General features: G+C 45.2%; 1 protein-coding gene across 3 annotated transcripts; it reads right to left on the bottom strand.

Annotated features, from left to right (window-relative positions):
* Positions 1-11,954: 11,954 nt before the first annotated feature.
* On the bottom strand, positions 11,955-14,030 carry LOC100281846 (uncharacterized). 3 transcript variants are annotated; one of them, NM_001154766.2, is made up of 4 exons: positions 13,671-13,904; positions 13,487-13,532; positions 13,028-13,153; positions 11,955-12,522 (listed from the first exon to the last, which is right to left on the bottom strand). In NM_001154766.2, exons 1-4 carry the CDS (start codon positions 13,809-13,811, stop codon positions 12,338-12,340), a joined length of 498 nt encoding a protein of 165 aa, NP_001148238.2. In that variant the 5' UTR covers positions 13,812-13,904; the 3' UTR covers positions 11,955-12,337. The 3 variants fall into 3 exon arrangements, with proteins under 3 accessions (NP_001148238.2, NP_001398857.1, XP_035822793.1); NM_001411928.1 differs by lacking the exon at positions 13,028-13,153; XM_035966900.1 differs by having other exon boundaries at positions 12,011-12,522; positions 13,028-13,532; positions 13,671-14,030.
* Positions 14,031-19,525: the final 5,495 nt, after the last annotated feature.

The following is a 19,525-nucleotide window of genomic DNA, read 5'->3' as shown; positions in this document are numbered from 1 at the left end:
TCCGTGGCAAGAGGCTGGACGGTGGTATATCTGTGCTCTCGGTTGGCGTGAACCTGATCTGGTATTAAGAACCCCGGTGGCGAGTTGACATATCCAAGGGTTAAGTGCTACATATGTCGTGTGATTGGAGATCCTCAGCTGAGTATTAATCGATTCGGATCGCCGTTACTTCTCGGACATGAAGACTTGGTCACTCACTTACACGTAGCAATCCAGTGAACAAGAAGGGTTGATAAGAAATTGGCTAGTATAGGTCAAGTGCTTGAACTAGGGTAGAAAGAACTCTAGATACAGGTAACTTTACTTAATCTGACAAGTAAAACTGCATTTTTAAGGATCCACTATTAGTAAGCATTTCTGCAAATAGAGTCTTTAATTATTGATAAGCCATACCTTGATTCCCAAAGGCCAGCATATCCTTGAGAGCCTTTTTATTTTGATGGGTAAGACTTGCGAAAGTACACTCCGTACTCTAGGTTTTCGAACCCATGTTGTTGTAGGTGAGGAAGCAGCAAGTTTTTGTTGCTTCTGTTCCAAGGTGGTGCCTAAGGAAGAAAACCAAGACTGAAGCCTCGGGAGGAAGTGTCCTCCTTTAAAAACTTTTTACTGTTAATCGGGAGGGGGTTTTGCCTCCCAAGATATGTAATAATATTACTCCAGCACTCTTATATTTTACTGGTCTGTAATAATACTACTCTTTCTATACTTTAAAATAAAATAAAGTTGTTGTAACTGCTTTCGCATACTCGTACCTCTGATGTGTTGTAATATCTGCGTGACGGGTGAAACGCTCTTGGACAAGGTAAAGAATTCAGATACCGAACTTGTCAAGTAATCAGGTGCACTTGCAGAGTTGTCTGAGGTCCGATGGACAAGGACAAATGTAGGTGGGTCTAATAATTTGGGAGGTTCTGTCTCAGCTAGTATCGGAGCGAAGCCTATCTCTGTAGATGTTATAAGGCATTTTCAAAGACTTACCTAAAAAAATTCTTTCCTGCTTATCTAACTACCTTCTGAAGTACTTATTTTAAAAGAACCAGGTAATAGAGTGCAATGTATAGAAGGTTGTGAATCAACTAAAGTTGATTCTGTAATTATGCATGCATCATGTTAAAAACTATACTAATAATATTTTCCCCCTTATGGAGATATGTCGCGGTGCAAAAGGAAAACTGCGCGCAAGTCCATCGGACTGATTGGCGTGCCTCGCCATCAGCTGGCTCCAAGGCACGAGGATAGTAGCAGCGGTAGCAATGACCCCATTTGAGATTTGGAAGCCCCAGGTGGAGCAGCTTCGAACAGAGCTACGTCACAGGAACAGTGTGTGGGTCGAGGATGGTCAGCGCATAAATGAGTTAAGAACTGACATCCGGCATCTACAAGACGAGCTTGCCGAACGAGATTTGGCACTCGATTGGGCCGTCAACTCGTGTTCCATTGCTTGGGATCGAGAGGCCAAAGCTTGAGCCCGTGTGGAAGAGCTTAGCACGACCGTTGATAACTTGCAGGTGTACTGCAATACATTACATGAGGAAGTTCATGAATTGTATTCACGACTGCACCCTGACTTACCTGCAGATCCTGTCGGAATGGGAGCTGGACCTTCTGGAACAGCAGGTGAAGCATTTGGTGGGGAACTGGATCTTTTCAAGCCCCCTCCTTCAATGAACCTGGCTGATGAATGGACCCCTACACCCGACAACGAAGCTGGTAAGGATAATAAGTGCTAGTAGTAGTATAGTTTAGAAATAATGTTAATGTAAAATAGGTAATGTAGTCATGTTGTACTTTGAGTTTGTAACATTACATCTTAAGTAATGTAAAATGATGGTATGTGTCAGCATGTGATATTTTCCAAATATTTCTTTGCTTCAGATGCCATCCCGAACTTGTGCACATGACGGTGCGGGAACATCCCGTGGCCAAGAAGATACACCAAATCCACCGCCGGTACCGCCCACGCTGGTCGAGGCTATCACCGCCTTGGTCACCGCAACCGCTGACAACACCCGCTTCCTTCGTGAAATTGCGGGACAACAACTTCAACAGCAAGGCGTGAGAGCTTATCCGCAGGGACCCCGCGAAACTTCGTATTTGGATTTCTCGGAAACCCGTCCCCCACTATTCGTCAAAGCTGAAGATCCCCTCGAAGCTGACGAATGGATTCGGGTCATTGAGCAGAAGTTTGGACTCATCCGATTCACGGAGACACAGAAACCATTATTTGCGGCTCAGTAGTTAAGGGGCCCTGCCAGCATCTGGTGGGGAAATTATGTGGCTATCCAGCCTATCGGCCATCAAGTCACCTGGGACGAATTTAAATTGGGATTTTGGGAGCATTACATTCCAGAAGGAGTGCTCCATATGAAACAAGAAGAATTCATGAAGCTTAAGCAAGTTTACACAGTATCTCAACAAGTTCAATCATTTGTCCCAGTACGCCATTGACCAGGTCAACACTGACCTAAAAAAGAGGAACTGTTTTATGAGGGGCCTTAATGACCGACTACAACGGAAGATGGCTACCTGCCTCGACCTCTCCTACAGCAGGGCTATCAGCACAGCGCTGGCAGTTGAAGCTAAGTATGCAGGCCCAGGCAAGTTAAAGGGCTATGGAGGTGACAGGTCCAACCAAGGGCCTGAAAAGCGACAAAGGTTGGTGATCCGACCTTTCAATCAAAACTGTTCTTCACCTTGTCCACCCTCCTACCCCTTCAAACAACCTGTATTCATTCGCCCTGATACTGCCCCCACCTCAACAACTCAGCCGAGTGCCCCTGGTGCTCGTTTCCCCGCACTCCCAAGTTCATCAATTGGCTGCTTCAATTGTGGGAAGTCTGGACATTTCATCAAATACTGCCCATATCTGAGGCGGAACAACTCCAATAATCAGCAGAACCCGGGAAGTTCCAGCCAAGGCAAGGGAAACACGACAACTAATACAGCGGGCAAGAATATGAAGAAAACTGGGCGAATCTATTATACACAAGTGGCCACTACGCCGGAGGGAGAACCGGTCATGATGGGTACGTTTCTCGTGGCCAATCACCCTGCAGTCATTCTTTTTTATTCTGGTGCTTCACATACATCCATAAGCAAGAAGTTTGTGGAGAAATATTGCATTCCTTGCATTGAATCAAGGGAAGGGTTTATTATTCATTCACCTAGGGGACACATATTCACTAAAGAAGTGGCTTTCTATGTGCCCGCAACATTGGCTGACCGGGACTTTCCTATAAATATGATTGTTCTGAAAGGCCAAGATATAGATGTAATTCTGGGCATGAATTGGTTAGCCCAGCACAAAGCTATCCTCAATACTGATCTGAGAACCATCAGGTTGAGCTATGGCCAGGAAGAGGTTCTCTTGTCCATTCCCGTAGCTACTATAGCTAAACCATTTGGCAGAGTATATGAAGCCATCATACCAGAGATCCAAGATATTCCGTAATATGTGAATTCCCGGACATCTTTCCGGAAGATCTGCCTGGATTGCCTCCAGAGAGAGATGTAGAATTTGTGATTGAGTTGAAGCCCGGTACGGCTCCTATTTCTAGAAGGTCGTACCGAATGCCTCTGAATGAGTTGGCAGAACTCAAGACACAATTACAAGAGCTGCTAGAAAAAGGATTCATCCGACCAAGCTCGTCGCCTTGTGGTTGTCCAGCCATCTTTGTCAAGAAGAAGGACCAAACGCTTCGGATGTGCGTGGATTACAGACCCCTTAATGAGGTCACAATCAAGAATAAGTACCCTCTTCCCCGGATTGATATCTTATTTGATCAGCTTACCGGAGCTCGGGTATTTTTCAAGATTGACCTCAGGTCAGGTTATCATCAGATCCGTATCCGACCCGAAGATATACCTAAGACCGCATTCACTACGCGGTATGGATTATTTGAATATCTGGTTATGTCTTTTGGATTAACAAATGCTCCCACCCACTTCACATATCTTATGAACTCGGTATTCATGAGCGAGTTGGATAAGTTCGTGGTAGTCTTCATTGATGATATCTTGATATATTCCAAGAATGAAGAGGAGCATGCTCGATATTTGCGGGTCGTATTAACGCGCTTAAGGGAGCATCAATTATATGCTAAATTCAGTAAATGCACGTTTTGGCTGGAGGAGATCCATTTTTGGGACATGTATTGTCTACCAAGGGGATTGCGATTGATCCCAGCAAGGTCAAGGATATTTTGGAGTGGAAACCACCAACCACTGTACATCAAGTCTGAAGCTTCCTTGGACTGGCTGGTTATTACCGCCGATTTATTCTAGATTTTTCTAAGCTTGTGAAACCAATCACAAGTTTATTGAAGAACGATACGAAATTTAACTGGTCTTCAAGATGCAATGAAGCCTTCGAGCAGCTGAAGGTGTTATTGACCACTGCTCCGGTATTAGCTCAACCGGACATTGAAAAGCCATTTGATGTGTATTGTGACGCATCAGGCAGTGGTTTAGGTTGTGTTTTGATGCAAGAAGGTCGAGTTGTAGCATACACCTCAAGATAGTTGCGCCGGCATGAGGAACAATATCCAACTCATGACCTGAAATTAGCTGCTATGGTTCATGCCCTGAAAATATGGCGTCATTATCTGCTGGGAAATATCTGTCATATCTATACAGATCATAAAAGCTTGAAGTACATCTTTACCCAGTCAGAGCTTAATATGAGGCAGAGGAGATGGCTTGAGCTGATTAAAGATTATGAATTGGAAATTCACTATCACCCAGGCAAGGCCCATGTAGTGGCAGATGCACTAAGTCGCAAGGCTTTCTGTCATTGTCTTACGATGAAGACTTCTAACATTACATTATGCCAAGAAATGGAGAAGTTGAACCTGGGGATGATTCAACATGGAACTTTAAATCACATGAATCTTGAGTCGATTCTTCTGCAAAGAATAATTGATGCACAAAGAAATAATGAGGGTATGAAACACATTCATGAGAAGATAGAGGCCGACAAGGCAAACTGTTTCAGAAAAGATGATCAAGGCATTGTATGGTTTAACAAACGCATAGTTGTGCCCAAGAATGATGAGATCCGCCAACAAATTTTAGATGAAGCACATCTTAGTCGCTATTCTATTCATCCCGGAAGCACTAAGATGTATCATGACCTAAAGCAGCATTATTGGTGGACGAAGATGAAGATTGAAATTGCACACTATATGGCGAGATGTGACACTTGCAGGTGTGTCAAGGCCATACATATGAAAACTGCTGGTCCATTGCAATCGTTACCTATCCCAACTTGGAAATGGGAGGATATAAGCATGGACTTTATTGTGGGATTGCCCAAGACAGCAAAAGGATATGATTCTATTTGGGTTATAGTTGATCGACTTACCAAGATAGCCCATTTTCTGCCCGTCAAGACAGATCATCCAGTTGCTGTCTATGCCCAATTATATATTGCTCGTATTCTTAGTCTGCGTGGGGTTCCAAAGACCATAGTGTCGGATCGTGGGCCGCAATTTGTAACCAAGTTTTGGGAAGCACTTCATAAATCCCTGGGTACCAAGTTGCTTCACAGTTTGGCCTACCATCCTCAAACCAGTGGGCAGACTGAGAGAGTAAATCAAATACTTGAAGATATATTGCGAGCGTGTGCTCTGGAATTCCCACAGAAATGGGATGACTGCTTACCATTAGCGGAGTTCTCATACAATAATAGTTATCAAGAGAGCATCAAAATGGCACCCTTTGAAGCTTTGTATGGACGACGGTGTCGTACTCCGTTAAACTGGTCTGAACCAGGAGAAAGATGGTTTTTCAGGCCTGATATGGTAAAAGAAACAGAATAGAAGGTTCAACGAATAATGCATAATTTGAAAGAAGCTCAAGCTCGCCAAAAGAGTTACGCAGACAAACGACGCAAGCCCTTGTACTTTCAAGTTGAAGATTATGTCTACCTGAAAGTCTCACCAATGAAGGGTGTGTCACGTTTCGGGGTAAAAGGGAAGCTTGCACCCCGGTACATTGGTCCTTTTCCTATTCTTGAACAATGTGGACCAGTGGCATACCGACTCCAATTACCTGAAACATTGTCTGCGGTGCACAATATGTTCCATGTATCTCAATTGAAGAAGTGTCTTCGGGTTCCAGATCGAACCGTTGAAGTGATGGATGTTGCCTTAGAACCAGACTTGACATATTCAAAACATCCTATTCGAGTCTTGGATCAAAAGGACAGGATTACCCGAAGGAGAACTCTCAAGTTTTATAAGATACAATGGAACCAACACACGGAAGACGAAGCTACTTGGGAAACTCAAGACTTCTTAGAAAAGAATTTCCCAGGCTTTTTAGCTTCATGTAAATTGTAAGATATGTACACTTGTTGTAATAGAGGAATGAACCCCATACCACCCCTACCTTGTACCAAAAATAAGGAAATAAAAATGTGACACATTTCTTTTTCCATTACTTGCCCTAGGACTTTTAAATCTCGGGACGAGATTATTTTATGGGGGGAAGGATGTAACACCCCTGGTGTTACTACCACTAAAACTTGAGCATAACATCATGAGCATCAGCATATCATGTGGTTATTACACTTACAATGCATTCACTAGGCAAAAATTTCAAACAATTTCTATTGATGTGACTAGTCATGGGTGAAACCCTAGGGTAGGGTACTTAACCCTAAACTGAGCTTAGGGTGTTAATAAATCTCAAGTATGAGAAAACTTCAAAGGATATGACAAATGATCTTAAAATATCATATTTGAAGGACTTTAGTGATACCAAAACCCTAAAGTGCTAAAAACCCTAAAAAGACCCATGGAAAACCCTGAATTGAAACCCTAGGGGGCTAAGTGTAAATTTTGTACACTTTTGGACTAAAGTGCAAAAACAAAGATAATATAACACCACAAATTATATGCTTCTCATATTCAAGGATTTACAAGTGAAAATGTGGGGTTCGGACTTATTTGCAAAAAGCACCACTTAAACCCTATTGAGTTAAGTCTGAATTTTAGTGAATGGGGTCAACTTTGAAGCCCTGTACCTTCAAATTCATAAGGATTTTGCCCTAGGTCAACACATCAAATTTGTAGAGCTATATAAGGAGAACAAATTTTATTAAGTAAGTAAGCCTTAGTGCTACATGGAAATGGGAGAAAAACAGACCTGAAGATGGTCTGTCAGTCGAGCACAACCCTGAAACTGGACTAACAGTAAACTAGGACCAGGTTTGAGAGCTATTTTGAGCATGATATAATGAGAATTGAAGTATGGTGACTAGTGAAATTAAAGCCAGATTGTAGGAGAACAACCTTGCTAAAGGTGGATTAGCAAGTTGTCACATGGAAATTTGAGATCTGGGCTCTACAAACAGCTCTGTCAGGCATCTTGATAGGAACTCTAATGGTACAGTGGACTGAACGAGATCGCAGGTGCAGTGCACCTTGCCGCCGGCGACCCCTGCGCCTGGATTCATGCTGGCAAGGAGATTCGTGCTCACCGGTGCCCGGATAACGTCTCGTGGTGAAAAGATCTTCACCGCGGATGAGCTCGAAGCCACTGTTCTGCCCTATGTCGTGCCCACTTGCACCGGTGACGTGGAGCAGCGGCCGTCGTCGAGGCATACGCCGCCTGCCGTGATCGCGACATGCCCTGGCCCTTTAACTGCGTCGCAGTGAGTCACGGTAACCCACATGTTCATCGTCGGTGAGCTTGCCACGATGAACGCCACGAATTGCTAGCGCCAGTAACCTCTTCCCTCTCCGGCCGCCACCGCGCCAACTCCAAATCACGAGCCACCGCCACCGAATCCTATAAATTGAGCACACATTCGGCTCCGCCATGTAGTCAAGCACTCAACGCACCCACCCGTGCCTCCGATTACCCACCAGAGAGCCCCAATTTGGGATTTCCCCCAAATCAACCAAGAACACCGTGCGGTGTGAGCTCATTATGGCCAGCCTGCTTCAGGTTGATTCATAACCCTCTGTTGAATGTTCTAGCATCTCTAGGATCTCCTGTTGCTTGTAGGCTCGATTGATTGAACTAGACCGTACCGAATTGCCCGGAACACCGTAGCTTTGAGACCACCTAGAGGGGGGTGAATAGGTGATCCTGTAAAAGCTTGAAACTTAAAGCCACAAACTTGATTAGGTGTTAGAGCAATAAAGCCAAGTGGCTAGAGAGGAGTTCTTGTGAAACACAATAACCACAAAGAGATCAACACAAAGAGGCACAATGGTTTATCCCGTGGTTCGGCCAAGTCCAACACTTGCCTACTCCACGTTGTGGCGTCCCAACGGACGAGGGTTGCACTCAACCCCTTTCAAGCGGTCCAAAGACCCACTTGAATACCACAGTGTTTCTCTTCCTTTCACTATATCCCGTTTGCGAGGAATCTCCCCAACTTGGAGTCTCTCGCCCTTACAATTTGATAATCACAAACAAGCACGAAAGTAAGGATGGGATGAGCAACACACACAAGACACAAAATCAGAGCACAAACACACACACAAGTCACAACTTGAGCTCGCAACACAACTCGAAGAGTTCTCTACTCAAATGGAGCTCTAGTTGCTATCACAAAGAATCAAAAGTGCGGAAATGGAGTATTGGTGCTTAGGGATGCTCAAAGAATGCTTGGTGTGCTCCTCCATGCGCCTAGGGGTCCCTTTTATAGCCCCAAGGTAGCTAGAAGCCGTTGAGAGCAATCCGGGAAGGCTATCCTTGCCTTCTGTCGGGTGGTGCACCAGACAGTCCGGTGCTGATTCCTTTCCTATTTTGGTGCAGCCGACCGTTGACGATTTGGAGCCATTGGCGCACCGGACACTGTCCGGTGCACACCAAACAGTCCGGTGCTCCCTTCTGATCGTTGGCTTGGTCACGCGTCACGCGTGGATTGCGCGACCGACCGTTGGCTTGGCCGACCGTTGGCTCACCGGACAGTCCAGTGCACCACCGGACAGTCCGATGATTTATAGCCGTATGCCACCGTCGAGACCCGAGAGCAGGCTGTTCACCTGGACTGGTCCTGGCACACCGGACACTGTCTGGTGCACCACCGGACACTGTCTGGTGCACCACCGGACAGTCCGGTGCACCCAGACTGAACAGCAGTTGGCTAAACACAGCCAACTCTTTTTCCTTTTTGTCTTTTCTCTGATTCTAGCACTTAGACAGGTATGTTAGCACATAAAAACCAATGTACTAAGTCTAGAATCATACCTTTGTGTTGACTTTGCACTTCTTCCACCATTTGGCATAGTTTCACACTTAAACCATTTGTGTTGGCACTTGATCACCAAAATACTTAGAAATGGCCCAAGGGCACATTTCCCTTTCAAGCTTCTTCTCGGGTTTTGCCGTCGTCGTGAACAGGCGTGCTCCGGCCCGGATTAGTGCAATTGATTGAGGGGTTAGTGTCGCCGAGAGTAGAATTCGGTGCCGACTAAGTTAGGGGTCCGGTCTTGGCATATTTCGGCCAGTATAGGCTCACCGGAGACGCACTCGTCGCCGACCACCATCGCGGACCTGGTGTTGCGAAGGAATAGAACTTCGGGGGTCTTGGTGCAAACGTCAGTGAAACAAACAAATAGTACTCTTGGTTATTTTCTGCTTATTCATAAAGCAGAGGTCTTTTGTGTAAAGCCGCCAACACGGGCACGCGCGCGGAGCGTTTTGCCTAGGAGGCGTGGGCTGTATTGGGCCAGTTTCAGCCAAGAATTGTTCACAGTTTTCTTTTTTTTCTTTTCTGCCAAGCTTAGAAAATCCATAGAAAATTTCAGAAAAATGTTAAAAATATGAGACCACTTTTGTTAGACTCCTAAATTTCTATAATATTTAATAAAAATAGTTTTAAGATTTTTGGTCCAAACAAGGAATTATATAACATTCAAAAGGACTAAAACCTATACTCCTGGAATTTTAGAAATTAATTAATAATTTCAAAAATCACCAAACTTTTTAGATAAGCTTTAAATGTTATTTAGAAGCCTTGGATAAAGTTTGGTGTGATTTGGACCATGTTTGGTACCTAGAACCCAAAACCCTAGTCTTCTGCCCTATGAACTTCACTATTGACTCCAAAAACAGTAGTTTTCTGGAGATCCGTGAAGGAAAATTGTATTCAAGACCTTAGATAATATATATTTATTATCTTTGCATCCTCATAAGCATTTCATGGGCATTCATGATTATATATATGTGATATATAGAAAACGAAGAAGAGATAGAAGTTGAAGAAGCAAGGGCTACACCACCACCTGAAGAACCACAGGTCGGGAACTGCTTTTACTTTGACATCTGTGGAGCAGAGCCTGACTCGCCTATAACATAAGGCAAGCCCCGGTGCATTTGCCACCTCCTTGCTATTTTAAAATCTTTCTCACTTGCTTGATGCATTAGGTGATAGGAGTTGTGTGCTAAACAAATTGTTGCACATCCTTCCTTGAGAATTTGATTACCTCTCCTTGATCCCATGTTTTATAAAAAAGGTTTTTCTTATGCTTAGCTTTTCTCTAGAAAAACAAAATGTTTTGTTTTGACAAAAGATGATGCTTCATGTGGGTGGGATGTTTCCAAAAATAAAACTTGATGGTGGATCCATCATGGCCATGATGGGTTCAACATCGGAAAAGATGTACCTCTGCCAGGTACCAAACTTTGGGTTGAAAATAATAAAGCTGAGACCGGGCGGGTGACTTGCACGAGAAGGGAGTCTCGGTGTAGTGTCTCCGTCTGAGTCGATTAAGGACCTTGTCGATGTAGGCCTGCTGACCGAGGACCCTTTAACTGGTCACATGCCTCATCATGGGTAAGCTTTGCCTCGGACAGACTAATACCAAAATAAGATAACACGCAATGGGAGTGAAGAGATAGAGAGAGTAGCGTGTACCCTCCGTGGCAAGAGGCTGGACGGTGGTGTATCTGTGCTCTCTGTTGGCGTGAACCTGATCTGGTCTTAAGAACCCCGGTGGTGAGTTGACATATACAAGGGTTAAGTGCTACATATGTCGTGTGATTAGAGATCCTCAGCTGAGTATTAATCGATTCGGATCACCGTTACTTCTCGGACATGAAGACTTGGTCACTCACTTACACGTAGCAATCCAGTGAACAAGAAGGGTTGATAAGAAATTGGCTAGTATAGGTCAAGTGCTTGAACTAGGATAGAAAGAACTCTAGATACAGATAACTTTACTTAATCTGACAAGTAAAACTGCATTTTTAAGGATCCACTATTAGTAAGCATTTCTGCAAATAGAGTCTTTAATTATTGATAAGCCATACCTTGATTCCCAAAGGCCAGCATATCCTTGAGAGTCTTTTATTTTGACGGGTAAAACTTGTGAAAGTACACTCCGTACTCAGGGTTTTCGAACACATGTTGTTGTAGGTGAGGAAGCAGCAAGTTTTTGTTGCTTCTGTTCCAAGGTGGTGCCTAAGGAAGAAAACCAAGACTGAAGTCTCGGGACGAAGTGTCCTCCTTTAAAAACTTTTTACTGTTAATCGGGAGGGGTTTTTGCCTCCCAAGATATGTAATAATATTACTCCAGCACTCTTATATTTTACTGGTCTGTAATAATACTACTCTTTCTATACTTTAAAATAAAATAAAGTTGTTGTAACTGCTTCCGCATACTCGTACCTCCAATGTGTTGTAATATCTGCGTGATGGGTGAAACGCTCTTGGGCAAGGTAAAGAATTCAGATACCAAACTTGTCAAGTAATTAGGTGCACCTGCAGGGTTGTCTGAGGTCCAATGGACAAGGACAACTGTAGGTGGACCTAATAACTTGGGAGGTTCTGTCTCAGAGTAGTCACGTGATCGCTGTCCCAAAACCCGATATGTTCCAACCCGTGCACGTTCTTCGGTGGAACGAGATTTTGGAGACACCGCTTTTTCCGTTGTCGTTGTCAACTAGATATGAGGGATGAAGGAGGTTGAGATCGCGGAGGACCAAGAATTCCCTTGTCTAAAACCTCAACCTACAGTAGATTGATTGTTTCTCATTGACATTTAAAGGGAACTCTATTATATAGGGAGATTATATTCAGGATAACCACACATAAAAAGATTAAAAAAACAAAATCTGACTTGAGTTTAATGGATTGAGTTTTAAATTTGTTGCACAAGACGAATTCAGATTCATGACGAATCTTTGACATTTATTCTAAATTTTATTTTAAAGTAAATGAACTAAACCTAATACGTAAACGAACTCCAACAGGTGGTCCGGCCGTTCATAACCTTGAAATCCAGCACAAGCGGCTTTATACTGTCTGTACCAACCGCGAGCTAGCCTCACTGACTCAGGTCGGCCCGCTCCTGTCCTGCCACTGCCAGGACGCCGGCTACTGGCCGTCGTCGCGCTTGTGAAGGATCTTGCCCGCGAGCACCGCCGACTCGATGACCCCACGTATGACGGACGCCGTCTGGCCGACGTCGCACTCGTTCCCCGGGAACGTCGGCCCCGCCGGGCTCACCCCGTCGAGGCAGCTCAGCAGGTTCTCGTTGCACCGCGTGTTCAGGTAGTCATCTGCATGCGGGGCAAAAAGGCGATCAGAGCAGTCAACGGCAAGCAAAGTGGAGCTCGCACAGACTAGGCGAGAGGCGAGGCGACACATGTACGCCGCGACCACCACTCGTTGTACACTCATTCGATCAGTGCGCTCGACGACAGCCCGGAGAAGATACTAACGGATTATCACACAGATACGAAGCCCCCCGGCGCGCAATGATGCGCCACCGATGCACGCTACTGCCGGCTGCCGCGCCGGCGCGGGCGCGCACATGTCGGTTGGCCGCGACGCGCGTGCCGACGCAACGGTCGGTCTCGCTCGCTGTGTCAAGGGCGCGCGTGCATGCCGGTGCACCGCATGCTCGTGCTTTGTCTAATCTTATCTGGCAGTACCCTTGTACTGGTCTGAGATCGTGTTAGGTGGCGCGTCAGCTCGCGAAGACCTGCAGGGCGTGCTGCTCTGGGCTTTGGGTTTCAGAAGAAGGAAGAGGAGATGATGGGCTTTAGTTAGGAGAGTGCGTACTGTTGTGGGTGTCGACGCAGTGGTCGTGGACCATGCAGCAGGCGTCGAGCGCGTCGCAGGGCTTCTCGCCTGGGCAGCCGCTGTACAGGATCCCGCAGTACTTGCCGTACCTCAGCAGCGGCGGGACTTTCGTTTTCAAGGGACACGGTGGACAAGGGGGAAAAAAAAAAGAAGCAAGCGCGTCAGTACAGTACCCTTTTGCTGGTGAGTGAGTAGAGTACCCGACTGATGGAAGCTGGAAAGCAGTCGGCTTCAGGTAAGCGCTTGACCTCCAGAAGAAGAAGAAAAAAAAAGAAAGAAAGAAGAAGAAGAATTGTATGCTACGCAAGTTCTGTCCGCTCATGGCGATGGGAACTCAGCAAAGCAACCCCACCTGATGAAGAACAGATGAACAGGACCGGCTTCTGCTGGAGAGAAAAAGGAAGAAGACGGATTGATTGGTTGTGACTTGCTTATTACCTATGCAGAACGACGACTCGCACGTCCGGCTACAGCCCTGGCTCCCCTGCGGAAAAACCACAAGTCCGTCCATGCAGGGGCACGGTGGTGGTCGGCAATAAGCACACACCGATCAGCTTCAGACGAAAAGGCACTTACAGAAGCTCAGACTCGGCTCGCTTCCGCGCTCTGGTACGGTCCTTACCGAAGGCGCTGCTGTCCCGAGCAGGTCGCCGACGTTGAGGGCCTGCGACGCCGTCGCCACCAGGAGGAGGAGGAGGAGGAGGAGGAGGGGGAGAAGCAGCGACGACCACCGGGAGACGGCGAGAACGGACGCCATCATCATCTGCCTGCCCTCTGGTGTTCGTCGTCTAGCACTGCGCGTGTGACTGTGGTGTGCGGGGAAGAAGTGGAGCTGGAGTGGATAGGCTGGCTGGGCAGAGCGCGAAATATTTGGTCTCTTTCCGGTCGGCGCCGGCCGCACCGCGCGCAGGGGTTATTTATACATGCTGATGAAGATGGATCCGCTTGGGAGTTTAGGCCACGCACCGCACCACAGGATCACACGCGGACATCGGAACATTGTCATGCATGGTCACCTCACCCTGCGCTGCGCAGCTCTTGAAGCAAAAGCTATACGGCAACAGCAACTAGAAAAGAAAACGCTTGTCGTACGTAGTTCACCTAGCTGCACCATCGTCGTGGCATGCATTGTACCGTAGCAGACACCTGAAACCAAATTTTTTTGCCTGCTTAATTGCGGGTTGGTGTGCAGTGGCGATTTATCCCCGCACGATGGTCACAGAGAGTTGCCATCGCAGCGGGGGCACTGGCTGCCTGCACAAGTGGTTGGGCTGGGCTGCTGCGTTTTCGGAGCCCTCTGACCTACGTCTCTGCTTTGGCATGCACTGGCATGGTGAGTTGGTGACGCTGGCATGCATGCATCGGAGATTAGTAGGCTTTGCGCTCCTGCCTTGATGATGCCGTGCGTAACCGATGCTGATATAATACATGAGATTTGACCGCGTGCACATGCGAGTCGTCCAGGTCTTTGCACCACCTGTCCTGCTTACTCAAATGTTATAGAAGCCAGATCAAACTGAAGCGGTTTGAGTGTCTCGATGGATATGAATGGTCATCGAGAGATGACTTGGTAACCGTAGAGCTTATTATTATTAGTCCCAAACCAGGCAACCACTGCACATTGTATTAATTGTCTACATTTCGGACTCTTGGCCTCTTGGGTACTCTAGAACGATCGGAACATCGCACCAAATTCGTGTAAATCTTGTTTCCTCTGCCGTAGCAAATTGTCCAGTGGATGCACGGCCACGTCTGAGGGACAGATCGAGCCAGCAGCCTTTCACTTTGTACGCAGGCGTGACACGTTTGTATTGTAACATGCATGGATGTAGAATCTTATTTGGCTGGAAAGCGTTGGACTTTATAGGACACCTTGCACATAAACCTTACGTAGACACTAAGCTGCGTTGGTAACTAAACTTAATTATACCTTCCAGTTAGACGACATCTCGGTATTAGAACGATGTAGCTCCACACGGAGACAGCGAGGTAGAGCGACGAGCCTACTTTGCCTTCACCGATCGTGTAGGAGATATATCAAATCTACGAGTATGTGAGTAGTTTATGGAAGAGGAGACTACGATAAACGTCGGTTCGCGTGCTGGACATCCTCTTGTTTTTATATGGAGTGTGAAAGAGGGTCGTAATCATAAGATTGTTGCGCTCCGGCACGAGAGGCGAAGTCCTAATATTGTCCCCCTTCATAATCTCAATTTTACTTGCTTATACTTAATTTCTTAACTGTTTACTTTCATAACGGACAATTTTCACTACTCAATAAATCGATACACCAAGACCAAGGTGTTACAACAACTACTGAACTCAATGACTATATTATACTTTTTTTTATCTCAAACCAGAGAACTTATTCTTAAAGTGGATGGTTGTGAAAGGAACGTGGACGCATAAGAGGAGAGCGAATTAGGACAACTATTTTCATGCTAATCTAGAACCTCTATTTTTTTCTCTTAAACAATATCTACGTGGATAACATTGATATGTGCAATTAAGATTTTGTCTAATTGATACTATCTCCAACTTTTTTGCATTTTAGCTCTTTTAAGGTTTTATTTTCACAATACACTCTTTACAGTTTCATTTTAAAAAATGGACCCCTGGCTCGGCGCCATTATCATTCGTGCCTAGCTTTTGCGTGTCGACGCTAATTTTTTTGACGTGCATAGGTAAGAATCCGAGCCACTGTGCCTCGGCGGCAAGATCTGCGGCGTCGAAGCACGTGCCTATATATAAATATGCCCCTTCGGCCGTCAGTTTTTGTACTCATTTCTATTCTTCGAAATGACAAACATCAACCTAAATCATCGACTTGGATCCATTGTTACTCTATATCAAGGTAAGCTCTCTCCTTTTTTCCTATTTTGTTGTGTATGATTAATAGCATAAGGGTTAGGTTTTGGATATCATTTTTAGAAGCATTTTTTATTGTCATATTATTGATTTGTAGGATGTCTAGGCACGGTAAACGTGCTAAACAAATGTAAGTGTTGTATTAAATTATATTTGTGAGTCTAATATATTTGTGATTCTTATAGATCTTATCGAAATTTAGGAATGGTCCTTTGACCAGAACTGCCTTCGACCCGCTGCCTTTGCCAATTGGTGTTCCAGTGCCTATGTGAGAGCACCTAGAGGGGGTGAATAGGTGATCCTGTAAAATCAAACACTAAATAGCCACAAACTTGATTATAAAGATGTTAGTGCGAGTTAATCAAGTTTATGAAGCGAGCCCTTGCGAACACAAGCAATCACAGAGAGGAGCAACATAATAGACACGCGATTTTTATCCCGTGGTTCGACCAAGTAACACTTGCCTACTTCCACGTTGTGGCGTCCCAATGGACGAGGGTTGCACTCAACCCCTTTCAAGTGATTCGATGATCAACTTGGATACCACAATCTTTCCTTTGAGATATTTTCCCGTTTGCGAGGAATCTCCACAAGTTGGAGCCTCTCGCCCTTACAAAGTATTGATCACAAGAAGCACAAGAGTAAGAGAGGGAAAACAACGCACTCAAGATTCAATCCGCAGCACACACACGCACACAAGCCAAGACTTGAGCTCAAAGCATAGGACAGGGAGTTCACAACTCGAACGGAGCTCAAATCACTAACACAACGAATCAAATGCGTGGAGGTGGAGTCTGGATGTCTTAGTATGCTTAGAGAGTGCTTGGTATTCTGCTCCATGCGCCTAGGGGTCTCTTTTATAGCCCCAAGGCAGCTAGGAGCCATTGGACATCAATTTGGTAGGCAATTCTTGCCTTCTGTCGAGTGGTGCACCGGACAGTCCAGTGCACCACCGGACAACCACTGTAGCAGTCTGGTGCTCGATTTCTTTCCATACGGGGTGCAGCCGACCGTTGGTCCTCGGGATCGGTTGGCGCGACCACGTGTCGCGCGTTGATCGCTCGGCCTACCGTTGACCGCTGGCGCAGTTGCACCACCGGACAGTCCGGTGAATTATAGCCACATCGCCTTTCTCTTTTCCCAAGAGCGCCCAGTTGACGCCGAGACAGCCTGGGGCACCAGACACTGTCCGGTGCACCACCGGACAATCCGGTGTGCCAGGCCCGAGCTGGTGTTGGCTGACCTTTGCCAACTTTTCTCCAATTCGAATCTTCTTTTCTTGGCACTGTTTCTAGCAATTAGATAACTATGTTAGTATACAAAAACAATTCACTAAGTCTAGAAACATACCTTGTTCTTGATTTCACGCTTCTCACCCATTGGGCACATAAGAACTCACTCAATATGTGTTGGACCTCTAATCACCAAAATACTTATATAAATAGCCCAATGGCACATTTCCCTTTCACTATGTGTTTTTGTGGTGATCCTTGCAAGGTTGACAAGTCTGAGGATCATGACACCTATCGATAGAGGTATTGGATGTGTGCTAACTATGTATTTGAACCAACGGTTGTTCATCACCGGATGAATTTAATGGCGAGAATAATCTTTTAATATGTTAACAATTTGAAGACTCGAAGTGGTGCATGTTTTGTTTGCTTACTAATCATTGCATGTTTTGTAGACTCCTCCACCGCTTTGTGATTTTGAGCAGTTGATTGACACAGAAATCTCACAGAAAGACAAGAAGTGGTTGGAGAATCTTAAAAAGTGGAATGTAGAGGACAAAGAGAGGATAGAGAAAAGACGAGAGGAGCTTGCGGCCGAGCAACAACGGGTAGACGAGTAGGAAATGAGGCGTGTTGTTGAATGCAGGGAGGAGAAGGAGAAGAAGATCGAGCGTGCACGTCGTGCAAAGGATGCAATGGAGGAGAACCCTGATGCATTTCGCAAGGGCAAATGGCCCCGTTGCACTCAGTAGTCTAGGTGCTTATAAGATTTTATGTAGTAATGAACTTCTTATTCTGTATTATTTAGTGTCGAACAATTTTATTTGGTAATGAACTACTTATTATGGATTCAAATTGGACTTTAAAAACAATTGATGAAAGACGACTTAAAGCAATTGATAAAGATAATCAACACGCTTAAAGCAATTGTTACAGAAGAGTTTTCTAGTAGTGCTCCCACATTCCAAATTGTGTGAACCCTTCTCCACAGTATCCTCTCATTGTTGTTGTCTGCTGTGGCTGCGGTGGAGAAGGTGGAGGACCAACATTCTTGTTGTGACAAAGGCAACAACAATATAGATCTGAGCATACTTGCACCTGTGAACCACCTCCATTGTTGTTGTCTCCGCCTTCCTCCTCATTTATGTTGCTTACTTCCCTCTCTAGATCAAATATCCTATTCTGTAGGTAGGATACGTATTCCGCATGCGAAAAAATCGGACGAGGATCTACCCAACGAGTGAACCCACAATTCTCCTTGACCATGAAAGTTGTATAAATGTTTATAGTTAGTTTCGCTCAACAACAAAATCATATAGAATAAAAGATTAAAATTAATATTTATATATGCTCATAGTCCAAAATGAAGATGTGATGCCAATGAAACTTACCGCAATTGGTCTGTACCAAAGGGATACACGTAGGAGAATATGTCTGTAGCCATCTCCTGGCTGGGATCAAAGTGGGGCCAGATTGAGCATCAGGCACAGTTGGCACGTCATCCACATCACGATCATAGTCTTCAGGGGGACGGTCTACTACAACCCGCCGCACCACAACCTCCATGAGTTGCAACTGAGTCTTCATAGTCGAAGTAACATAATTCTCCCAATCCAGTTGAGAATGAATTGGGATGAGTTGTCTTATGACATTTGGTGGATGACCAATGTTAAGCACTCCGTTAACCGCAATGTCATCATCTTCATGGTAACCTAGCTTTTGTTTAGCCTTTGTAAACACATCACTCAAGGAGGATCTACCAACGAATAGCACGGGCACATATCGTATGTCAATGAACTTGGCATTTCCATAGGGACCTTCTTCCACACTGCATCCATGATATAAGCTCAAAAAAATTGTCCACCTATTTGAAACACGAATTAAACATTAAATGTCCGCTATGGATGGTTATTGCCTAACCACAACCCACTAATAACTAGCTAGATAACTATAACTATAACCACAACCCACTAAATACTAACCACCTAATAACTAACTACTAAATAACTATTAATTAATAACGAATAACTAACAATAGCACTATTCACATTCATCACATGTAAAATAAAACATAGCACTAAGTATAAATTTTGACAGCACCTCCCTGCATGGGGAGGATACTAAAACCTGTAGATTCAACTCACATTCGATCAAATTCACATTTATCACATTCATATTCACGATACTCACATTCAACAAACAACTAATTATAGCAACAAAACTAATATACCTAACAAAAATGCTAACACAATAACTAAAAATCCTAACTAAATACTCACCGACATCACGGTGGTGCGGACGAGCGACAGTGACGAAGCGGGAACGGAGCTGCGCGGGGCGGCGCATCGAAGGACGGTGTGCGGGGTGGCGGCGCGGG

This window comes from Zea mays, chromosome 1, assembly GCF_902167145.1.
Source record: "Zea mays cultivar B73 chromosome 1, Zm-B73-REFERENCE-NAM-5.0, whole genome shotgun sequence".
NCBI lineage: Eukaryota > Viridiplantae > Streptophyta > Magnoliopsida > Poales > Poaceae > Zea > Zea mays.
The sequence above is the reverse complement of the archived record's forward strand: the minus strand, read 5'-3'. Positions and strand labels throughout refer to the sequence as shown.

Bases quoted from the DNA above. Each gene is read 5' to 3' on its own strand.
- LOC100281846 (XM_035966900.1), bottom strand. From the start codon at position 13,370: ATGAGCGGACAGAACTTGCGTAGCATACAATTCTTCTTCTTCTTTCTT. The intron at 12,523-13,027 runs GTACGCACTCTC...CCCCGCATGCAG, and splicing joins CTGCGTCGACACCCACAACA to ATGACTACCTGAACACGCGG.